Raw genomic sequence first — 10,774 nt, 5'->3', positions numbered from 1 at the left:
CCAGGTGGAATTGTGCATAATAATGAGCTATTGGACTGGCTACAAAGGGCCTAAATATTGTCCTCGCACAGGGGCCCTTTTCTGTCTGTGTCCGCCAGTGATAAGAACAATAGTACATGTGTCATGAAGCTGGCTTTGATTGTGCAGAGCTTTCAGAAGTGACGGTTATGTATAAATTCAGCATTATGGACGCCTACAAAGTAATGCCCTCATCATCAGTGCTTGTGTCATTAGAAAGCTGCACTTCTCTCATCTCTAATCCCAGGGCTGCCTGCAGGAAGAATATCATTACTTGAAGACGTTATCCTGAGACGTCCCAAGTACAGAGACCTCCCCTTACAGCTTCATGCCTAGAGGTTTAGAAATAGGAACACACTGCTCCCCAGCCCCCTCCTATCCTCCCAATGTATGCCTCTGCCCATCACACCCCTTATATAGTCAAATGCAGTCAAATGGTCCGCTGCAGCGAATAGAAGGAGCTAGCCTTAAAAAAAGCCAGCACTGGGACAGGCTCCCAAAAAAGTATTGGGTATCCTAAGGAATGTGCCTGCCCCCCCTCTGCCTTCCCTGGTACATATTTCTGAGGCTGGAACAGCTGAGAGTTTGCACTCCAGCCCAGGGCTCAGAATAAGAGGAGCTGAACCTCTCTCTGCATCCTCTCAGGTCCTGTTCTCTGTCCCGTTTCTCTGTGTGACTACCCCCAAACCAAACACCAGCCATGGACGCCATCAAGAAGAAGATGCAGATGCTCAAACTCGACAAGGAAAATGCCTTGGACAGAGCAGAACAGGCTGAAGCCGACAAGAAGGGAGCAGAGGACAAGAGCAAACAGGTCTGCTTGGAACCTTTACTGCACTTCCCATGGCAGTGCCAATAGAGGACATCTTATGCCACCCTGGTCCTGCCTGTAGCCACAAGAACTTCAGTCATAATGAATACATAGTTCATTCATAGTCCTGGGAGAAAAGCTCATCACATGCCAAGTTACTATATATTATCCTCATTTATGGGTAGATGCTACGTTATTAGTATGAAAGTTATTGGAAAGACTGTTTTCCCTTCCTGGGTTGATGAAACTGGCAATTTCCCAATTATAGCAACATGTAGATATCTGTTACATGTCCAGCAGTACAGATTTGTGGTTTCATTCTCCTCACCAGTAACAGAAGAGTTTGGAAATATTTTTTTTTCTAGTTCTGAACTTTCTGTGGGCAGGGTTATCACATTTAATGATTAACGGTGGAATGAAAAGGCTTGTTCACAAAGGTGAAGGTGTATAGCAAGAAGGGACAATCTATCACTGAAGGTTTCTAACGTGGTTACCATGCTTGGTTATATGCAATTCCTCTTTGTGAATAAGCCTTTTTATTGTAAGTCACATAATTAATACACACTTTTTTTCATGTTAGAAAATAATTACAGTTAAATAAACCAATATTATATTAGTATATTATATATTAGTATAGTTTAAATATTTTTATTTTTTTTCTCCTCTAAAACTGAAACCACTTAGTTAGAGGAAGAGATTGCCCAACTGGAAAAGCAGTTGCGGGAGACAGAGGATTTGAGAGATAAGATTTTGGATGACCATCACCTGGCTGAAGAGAGCCTCCTAGCTGCAGAGGAGAAGGCTACTAAGGTATAAGGCTGAACAAGGTCAACCTGTCTAACTATCTTCTCTCTTTATCTCTCTCTCCTTGTGGTACCTGTTCTATCCTATCCCTCTGCACCTTTGTTGCCTGCTGCCACACCCTGTTGCCCCCATGTCACTGCCCTCGTCCATCAACCCACTACCCCCTCCACCCCTGTGGTACCTGTACAACCCTGTCTCAGCTGGAGGATGAACTTGTAGCACTGCAGAAGAAACTCAAAGGTACTGAAGATGAGTTGGACAAATATTCTGAAGCCCTGAAGGATGCCCAAGAAAAGTTGGAACTTGCCGAGAAGAAGGCCACTGACGTAAGTTGCGGTTGAACAAAAGTCCCCCAATTGATGCATAGTCCATGTTTTTTCTGCTATGACACTAGCTCTGCACTGGTTCCATTCAGATGTTCTTGCCCTTAATTATTCTGCATGCATCACAAAAGAGCACTGTACAGTTAGTTTTTCTTTTTCAATACTATTTGAATATACAGTAAATGTCTATAGTGAAACCTAAATGTGTAGAATGAGGAATCGGCTCCTTTAACAGAAACAGCGCCACTCTAGTAAGTTGGCTTTGCCTGGTATTGCAGCCCAGCCATATCCTTTTAAATGGAGTATAAAGTATATAAACTGGAAGCTGGCCATCCTATGCCTCAGTTAGTTTGTAATTCTGTAAATTACATATACGTGTGTGTGTGTGTGTGTGTGTGTGTGTGTGTGTGTGTGTGTGCGTGTGTGCGTGTGTATACACTGTATGTATTAGAAGTTGTATAAGTTGGAGTGTGTGTATGTAGAAATATATGTACTAGCATTTGTTTACTAAATTTTCCTATTTCTTTGAAGCAGAATGTGTTAATATACAGTTAATATGACTATAGATAGATACAAAGTGGAGGCCAATTTGTTACTGCCCAGTACATCCTATTATGGGAAAGACTGTCAATGACACAATGCCTCCACTGCCATTTCTCACTTGGGAGTGGTCAATAGGATACATTTCTTAAATGTATAAAAACATATATTTTTTATGTTGGTTTAGTTACAAAATCTCATTAAGTATCTGTTTATTACTATTACTATTTCAGGCCCCATAATTTCTAGTACTGGTCTTCTGTTGCCCTTTAAAGCTACTCAGCAGTTTAAGATCACCAGTCTCCTTCTGTAAGTGTCCAGTATCTCATAAAAAAGGCCATAAACTGCTAAATTTGTGCAATACCAATCTTGGAGGGGTAGGCAGAGCTTTCTTTGGCTTCAGCTGTGTCTATCTGTACAGGCTCCAAGGCAGTTGACAGCTTAGAGAAAAATATATAAAGACTTATGGACCTGAACCCTTACAGCTTGGACATGAACTATTACAGCTGGATGATAGCAACCATTGTTGGCTAATAAGGTCACAGAGATGAGAATCTTTCTAGTTGATGAAAGCCATATAAATTTTGCAGTGACCTCTTTCTTCCATGCTGTCATACATCTGCCAAGGAGAAATCTAGTCCTTACTGTAAAGGAAGGAGGAAGATGATACTTGCTGTCCCTGCAGAGTGCAGAGATAGGAATACACTTGGTTTATATATAACTCCAAGCTTTATATGGTATACACTCAAGACTCTGGCCCTCAGCTGTCTGCTCCCTGTCAAATGTGAAATAACTGTGCAGGGGAGGGTCTTACACTATACAATCACAGCATACATGAGGGCCCTGTACATGATTTAGGTTCTTCCTACCATCTAATCAGCACAAAATAAATATAATTACATATATAAGATTCATATTGAGCCACAATACAAATCTACTGAATATATATATTTTTTATATATATACATATATATATATTCAGTAGAGTTGTATTGTGGCTCAATAGGAATCTAATATATATATATATATATATATATATATATATATATATATATATATATATATATATATATATATATATATATATATATATTAGATTCACATTGAGCCACAATACAACTCTACTGAATATATATATATATATATATATATATATATATATTATATATATATATATATATATATATATATAAAAATATATTCAGTAGATTTGTATTGTGGCTCAATATGAATCTAATATATATATATATATATAAATATAATATTTACTTGGTGCTGATTAGATGATATATATATATATATGTTATACATGTTAAATGTTACATATATTTATTAATATACATAATCTATATGCCTGTGCCGTTACCTACTAAGGCATCCATTTATCTATCTACATGTGCTAATATATCTATATGTTTACCTGTCTGTTTATATAGGTGTATTTGTTTATGTATCTCTATCTATTCTATCTTTCTAATGTAGAGATTAATCTCACTAATCTCAGTATGAATGAAAGAGAACATTCTTTAATAATTAGTTCTAACAATGTTTCCAAACTAACGTGCATCCCACATTGCTGGTGTATAGCAGCTGGCATGGTGCGAGGTGTAGTGTGCAGGTCTGTGATACAATGGAACATTCTGTATTGTGGGGAGCCGTAGACTCATATGGATTCCAGACAGATATTCCTTATAAGGAAAAGTATGTCGACTATTTAGAAATCACTCTCTATGCACAATCCAGACAGCGAGAGCAGATTCATTTGGAAGTTTGGACTAAGAATAGTTATTGGTGTTTATTTAACAAAGTTAAAACTCTTGTAGTGACTTGTCTTCATGAATTGGTTAATTACAGGAAAGCCTAAAGCTATAGCAATGTAATATCCCGAATTAAATATTCCATAGACACGCTTCACACTGTGCCAGGATGTTACCTGTAAGGCAGGTATTGAAAGCTGGCACTGGCACAATAATGAAGACATACACTAATTATAAATACATTACAACACTTTATTTTAGGTTTTCACTTTTCATGTAAGGTGTATATTTTTCAGTCACTAGGAAATGTTGTGTGTGTGTACATATAACAATGAATAGTGGATGAATCCATGATTTCTGACTTCTCTACTACGCTCATGAGTAATGCTAGGCTAATCCCAATATTACACTCTATTCTCTTACAATTAAAGAGAAACTTTTACATGAGTACAGGAATCCATGATCATTATTATGTCTTAACTTTATCTTCCTTTCCGCAGAAGTATAAATAATTATGGACCACTTGCCCCTTATACCACAATGTGAGTGGCCATACTAAATCTCCATAAGAAAAGAGAAATCCAGAGTTATCACCCACAAACACACATTAGGCAACTTTGGCTGCTGCTATTGAAGCATAAGGCAAGTGAATAAGATTGCATTGTAACCCGCAAGGTATCACGTCAAGCAAGTTCAAAGAAATACAACTTTCTCAGACTTGCTTGTCTCAGTCACAGTACTTTGCAGGTAGCAATGCCACCTCTTCACTCTATAGCAGTCTTTGGCCACACGACCTGTGTTGTGGCCAACATCGGTGTAGTTACAGCCTTAATACAATGCATAATTACAATAGGAAACTCAATTTCTTATTACTAAAATTTTCTCTTAAAGGAGATCTTATTAGCAGAATTTCACCTCCCAAACTATATGTACATGTAGCTCTTTCAAATTGGAGTCCAGCAATACCTTTACATGATCAGGCCGTTCCTCCATTACTGAGAAATCAGCATTTGACTTAATATACAAATGAGGCTGATGATCTAAAGGTTCTGTCACTCCAGCTCTATTCCCGGCACCAGAGCTGCCTCCTCCAGCTTGTAAGATGTCCTCTATGCCAGAGGTCCCCAACTCCAGTCCTCAAGGCCCACCAACAGTGCAGGTTTTTGGGATTTCCTTAGTATTGCACAGGTGTTAATGTAATTACCTGCCCAGGTGCTGGTTCCAACAGCAGTGCAATGCTAAGGAAATCCTGAAAACATGCACTCTTGGTGGGCCTTGAGGACTGGAGTTGGGGAACCCTGCTCTATGCTGTGTGATTTTCAGCAAAGGAGCTGTCAGTCAAGCAGGAGGAGGCAGGGCTTTAAAAGAGCTACATGCACATATTAATAGATTGGAGGTGAAATCCTACTGACAGATTCCGTTTAGAGGGGTTATCCAGCTAAAATCTTATGAACAGGTAGTTGATAACTACCTGCGTCTTCTGCCCTGTGACAATCTTTTCAATTGTCCTGCTTCTTTTGACCTCACATAAACATAATAGCTCTTTCTCTTCCAGTCTGCTGTGTTGATGGGGCATCACTGCCGATGATATGCTGATTGACAGCTGGGTCCCTGCACTTAGGCAGAGAGGAGCTGGTTGTCAATCAGCATGACATTGGCAGTGATGCTCCATCGACAGAGCAGATCAAAAGAAAAGAAGCTGCTCTGTCAACGTGATGTCTCCGGAAATCAGGAGAATCGTGTGTCTGGAACAGATCGTCACAGGGCAAGTTCTTTGCCCCATAGCAAAACAAACCCCAATCTCTTAGGCTATGTGCCCATGGGACTATGTACCCGCGGATTTTGCCGCAGAAAACCTGCAGATTTATCTGGATTTTGTAGATAAATCCGCAGGTTTTAGCAAGTACAGACACTCCCCATGTTATCCTATGGGACATGGGGAGTGTGTGTGTCCATGCTACGGTATGTGCGGCTGCGGAATGTGCGACTGCGGATCTCCCGCAGCCGCACGTAACTGCATGTCAATTATTCCTGCGAAAATACCTACAGAAATCCTACCTCTCCACTATGGAGATAGAGGCCAGGACTTACGCAGGTAAATCGCACGAATGTCCGCAGATTTACCGCAGCTATTTCGCTGGAATCCCGCAGCTATGGATAGCTGCAGATTCCGGGGATCAGCTGCGGGATACCTGCGGACGTACCTGCGCATATATCCCGTGGGCACATTGCCTAAAGAAAATGCAAAGGATAACGTGCTCAAATGTTGCAGTATCTTTACATTTATAGCAGTTTATATCACTGGGGATTTTCATACAGAAATCCCACAGCAGATGCCACCTGTGTGCACATTACCTAATGGTTCACTACACTTCTCAAAACAACTGTTTATTCATAGTATCATAGTTTCATAGTTTTTAAGGTTGAAGGGAGACTCTAAGTCCATCTAGTTCAACCCGTAGCCTAACATGTTGATCCAGAGGAAGGCAAAAAACCCCAATGTGGCAAACCAGTTCCAATGGGGAAAAAATTTCCTTCCTGACTCCACATCCGGCAATCAGACTAGTTCCCTGGATCAATACCCTGTCATAAAATCTAATATACATAACTGGTAATATTAAATTTTTCAAGAAAGGCATCCAGGCTCTGCTTAAATGTTAGTAGTGAATCACTCATTACAACATCATGCGGCAGAGAGTTCCATAGTCTCACTGCTCGTACAGTAAAGAATCCTCGTCTGTGATTATGATTAAACCTTCTTTCCTCAAGACGTAGCGGATGCCCCCGTGTTCCAGTCGCAGGCCTAGGTGTAAAAAGATCTTTGGAAAGGTCTCTGTACTGTCCCCTCATATATTTATACATTGTGATTAGATCCCCCCTAAGCCTTCATTTTTCCAGACTAAATAACCCCAAGTTTAATAACCTGTCTTGGTATTGCAGCCCACCCATTCCTCTAATAATCTTGGTGGCTCTTCTCTGCACCCTCTCCAGTTCAGCTATGTCCTTCTTATATATCGGGGACCAGAATTGTACACAGTATTCTAAGTGCGGTCGCACTAGTGACTTGTACAGAGGTAGAACTATATTTTTTTCATGAACACTTATACCTCTTTTAATACATCCCATTATTTTATTAGCCCTGGCAGCAGTTGCCTGACACTGTCCACTAAAGTGAAGTTTACCATCCACCCATACACCCAAGTCTTTTTCTGTGTCTGTTTTACCCAGTGTTCTACAATTAAGTACATAATCATAAATGTTATTTCCTCTACCCAAGTGCATGACCTTACATTTATCTACATTAAACTTCAATTGCCACTTCTCAGCCCAATCCTCCAATTTACATAAATCTCCCTGTAATATAAAATTATCCTCCTCTGTATTGATTACCCTGCAGAGTTTAGTATCATCTGCAAATATTGAAATTCTACTCCGCATGCCCCCAACAAGGTCATTTATAAATATGTTGAAAAGAAGCGGGCCCAAAACTGACCCCTGTGGTACCCCATGTGGTATATTAAAAACGTATACCCTGCAGTTTACTATTGTTTCTATTGCAGTCAGTAGAAAAGACTTAGAGCTGCATACATCTACCTGTATGTTCAGCAAGACTGTATCATATGGTCCCAGATGCAAATGTAGGTGCCTAAGGCTGGTTTCACATTGTGTTTTTACCTACGTTCAGTGGTCCTGTCAAAGCTTTCGTCCCAACCCCTCCCGCAAAATGTATTTCGGACGCATGCACCAACGGGGCTACGTCTGGGTGTCCGCCTACAGAAAACGTATATGCCCGAAAATGGTGCAAGACAGAGAACACGCTGACTCCAACAGCTCCATTAGTCAATGGCCCCGTCGGTGCATGCGTCCAAAACACATTTTATGGGGGGGTTGGGACGGAAGCTCCGACGGAACCACTGAATGTAGGTAAAACGCAACGTGAAGGGGCCCTAAGTCCTCATTCAAAAGCCAGTGAATCACATACATGTTCTATCTGCAATTTTCACAGATAGAATACATACCCATTGTAGTCTATGGGGCTGTTCGCATGTCCGTGTTTGTTTTTTTTTGCAGACTGTGGGCTCCTGAAAAAAATAGTCATATCCAGTTTTGATCTGAGTCACACATCAAACTCATCAATGCAAGTCTATAGGTCCGTAAAAAAATCACTGATTGCACACATTGCCATATGTCTTCAATCTATGCCCTGTCTATTTTCAACATTGTAGAGAATAAAGGGGGCTTTACATGCAGCGACATCGCTAGCAATGTCGCTGGTGAAAGCACCCGCCCCCGTCAGTTGTGCGTCATGGGCAAATCGCTGCCCGTGGCGCACAACATCGTTAGGACCTGTCACACGGGACTTACCTGCCTAGCGACGTCGCTCTGGCCGGCAAACCACCTCCTTCCTAAGGGGGCGGTTCGTTCGGCGTCACAGCGGCGTCACTAAGCGGCCGCCCAATAGAAGCAGAGGGGCACAGATGTGCGGCCGTAACATCCCACCCACCTCTTTCCTTCCTCATTGTGGGCGGCCGCAGGTACGGTGATGTTTGTCGTTCCTGCGGTGTCACACATAGCGATGTGTGCTGCCGCAGGAACGACGAACAACATCGTACCTGCAGCTGCAACGATTTTATGAAAATGAGCGACATGTCAACGATCAACGATAAGGTGAGTATTTTTGATCGTTAACACTCGCTCGGAGCAGTTACACACAACGACGTCAATAAAGACGCCGGATGTACGTTACGGCGATATATCGTTAGATACGTCGTTGAGTGTAACGGGGCCTTAAGAGAGGCTTTTCAATGTATTTATTTTTTAATACAAAAAAACAATCAGTGATGGTAAAAACTGAGACACTGAACAAAGACTGCTGAAAATCGAACCAAAAACACCGATTAAAATCTTTTTTTAGTTCAGTAGAAAAATCCATGACGTCTGAATGAAGCCTTAGCATGTTAAAATGTCAGGGACACAATTACTAAAAATAATTTGTGACGTGAGCTCCTACTACAGGCTACAAGTACTGTAGATTGTAATAAAGCAGCAACTAGCGCCCTCTGCAGGAACAGTGAAATAATACACTGAGCTGAAATCCCATTACAAATAAGCACTATAACACTGGGTTCAGTTTGGTTCTGCTCTCACTCTCTGCAGTTTTTTCCGATCAGGTTTTAGATTACTCTTTGTCCGAATATTTATTTTACACAACTCTGTCCAGAAAAAAATACAGAAACCTAGAGGAAAAGGAGAGGGGGAAGGACCATAATAACCTTAATGGATCCGTCACAGACCCTATAAAAGCATATCTTGGAAACAGAACCTAACTGCACCCTTTCTAACAGTTTAGTGTCTTCAATATAGTATCTGGGGGAAAAGTTTCTTCACGATATTATTTGACAAGCTTTCCAGCAAGTCAATGATGATTCCAAAGTTCATAGATAAAAGAAAGATAACACTGACTCAACAGTACAGCCTGAGTATATCCTGTGATAGTCTGCAAAGAAAGGAAGTAAGGCTATGTTCGCACGTTGCGTTTTTTCCCGCGTTTCTGCAGCGTTTTTGGCTGCAGCGTTTTTGTGCCAAAACGCATGCGTTTTTGTTTTCCAGCAAAGTCTATGGGAAAAGCTGAAATCCTGTCTGCACTTTGCTTTTTTTTCTGCAGCGTTTAATTTGCATATTTGTGGTCAAAAACCATGCTGAAAAAGAAGCAGCATGTCAATTGTTTTTGCCATTTGGGTTTTGCACTGCAAAGCTGAGTTTTTGACCAAAGTTCTGCAACAAAAAGGCTGCAGTTTGAACTGCATAGTGTGAACAAGAAACCCAAATTCCCATAGACTTTGCTTGAAAAGCAGAACACAACCATTTTGGCATTAAACGCTGCAGTTGAAAAAGCAGCAAAAAAGCAGGTAAAAAGCAGGTAAAAAGCAACGTGCGGACATAGCCTCAGAGTGACTGCCCACACATTAAACAAAGGCCCCTTTTTCCCCGACGCAAAGAAAAGACCACATTAGAAATTTAAATAACTTTATTGGAGAGTAAACAAAACTTACAACTACTCTCATCTTTTAAGACCACCATTTTGGAAGGGTAAGGTCGCAGCTCCTGACATTGACCACCGGAAGTGTTGGGGTTATGCCGCCGGACTCCCGACACATGTTACCCATAGCCGATCTTCCGCCATCCACTGCAACTTACAACATCATTAATCCCAACAACAAACAGCAACATAAAAGGGGAGGGAGGGTGGGCAGCTCTCGATCGCAGATCAAAGAGGCCGGAAGCACTTCAGTCACAGGAATATATACCCCCAAGGGGGAGGGGGGAAGGAGGACTGCCTCACATCCGGAGGATCCGGGAAGGGAACAAGCCATGGAGAATTAACCCTTTACAATGCACCAGGGAAAAGAGGGCATAACAAGCCACAACCAGGCTGGCCAGTCAGGGGCTCCCCGTCATATAAAGCCGGGCTCCCACACACCGGTCTTACAGAGAAGGAACATATGAAATAAATAGAGTAA

At 41.3% G+C, this 10,774-nt stretch overlaps 1 protein-coding gene across 6 annotated transcripts in view; it reads left to right on the top strand.

The window, feature by feature from the left end:
* Nucleotides 1–595: 595 nt before the first annotated feature.
* The window catches only part of TPM1 (tropomyosin 1), a 52,432-nt gene continuing 42,253 nt past the window's right edge, over nt 596–10,774 (top strand). For 2 of the 6 annotated variants that reach the window (XM_075345521.1, XM_075345522.1), the window contains exons 1-3: nt 596–832; nt 1,514–1,639; nt 1,834–1,959. In XM_075345521.1, the coding sequence (XP_075201636.1) occupies nt 719–832; nt 1,514–1,639; nt 1,834–1,959 (366 nt within the window). In that variant the 5' untranslated portion in view covers nt 596–718. The remainder of the gene's footprint in view (nt 833–1,513; nt 1,640–1,833; nt 1,960–10,774) is intronic. The other 4 variants (XM_075345517.1, XM_075345516.1, XM_075345515.1 and 1 more) reach the window with 3 other exon arrangements.

The sequence above is a fragment of the Anomaloglossus baeobatrachus genome, chromosome 4 (genome assembly GCF_048569485.1).
Source record: "Anomaloglossus baeobatrachus isolate aAnoBae1 chromosome 4, aAnoBae1.hap1, whole genome shotgun sequence".
Classification (NCBI taxonomy): Eukaryota; Metazoa; Chordata; class Amphibia; order Anura; family Aromobatidae; genus Anomaloglossus; species Anomaloglossus baeobatrachus.
The sequence above is the reverse complement of the archived record's forward strand: the minus strand, read 5'-3'. Positions and strand labels throughout refer to the sequence as shown.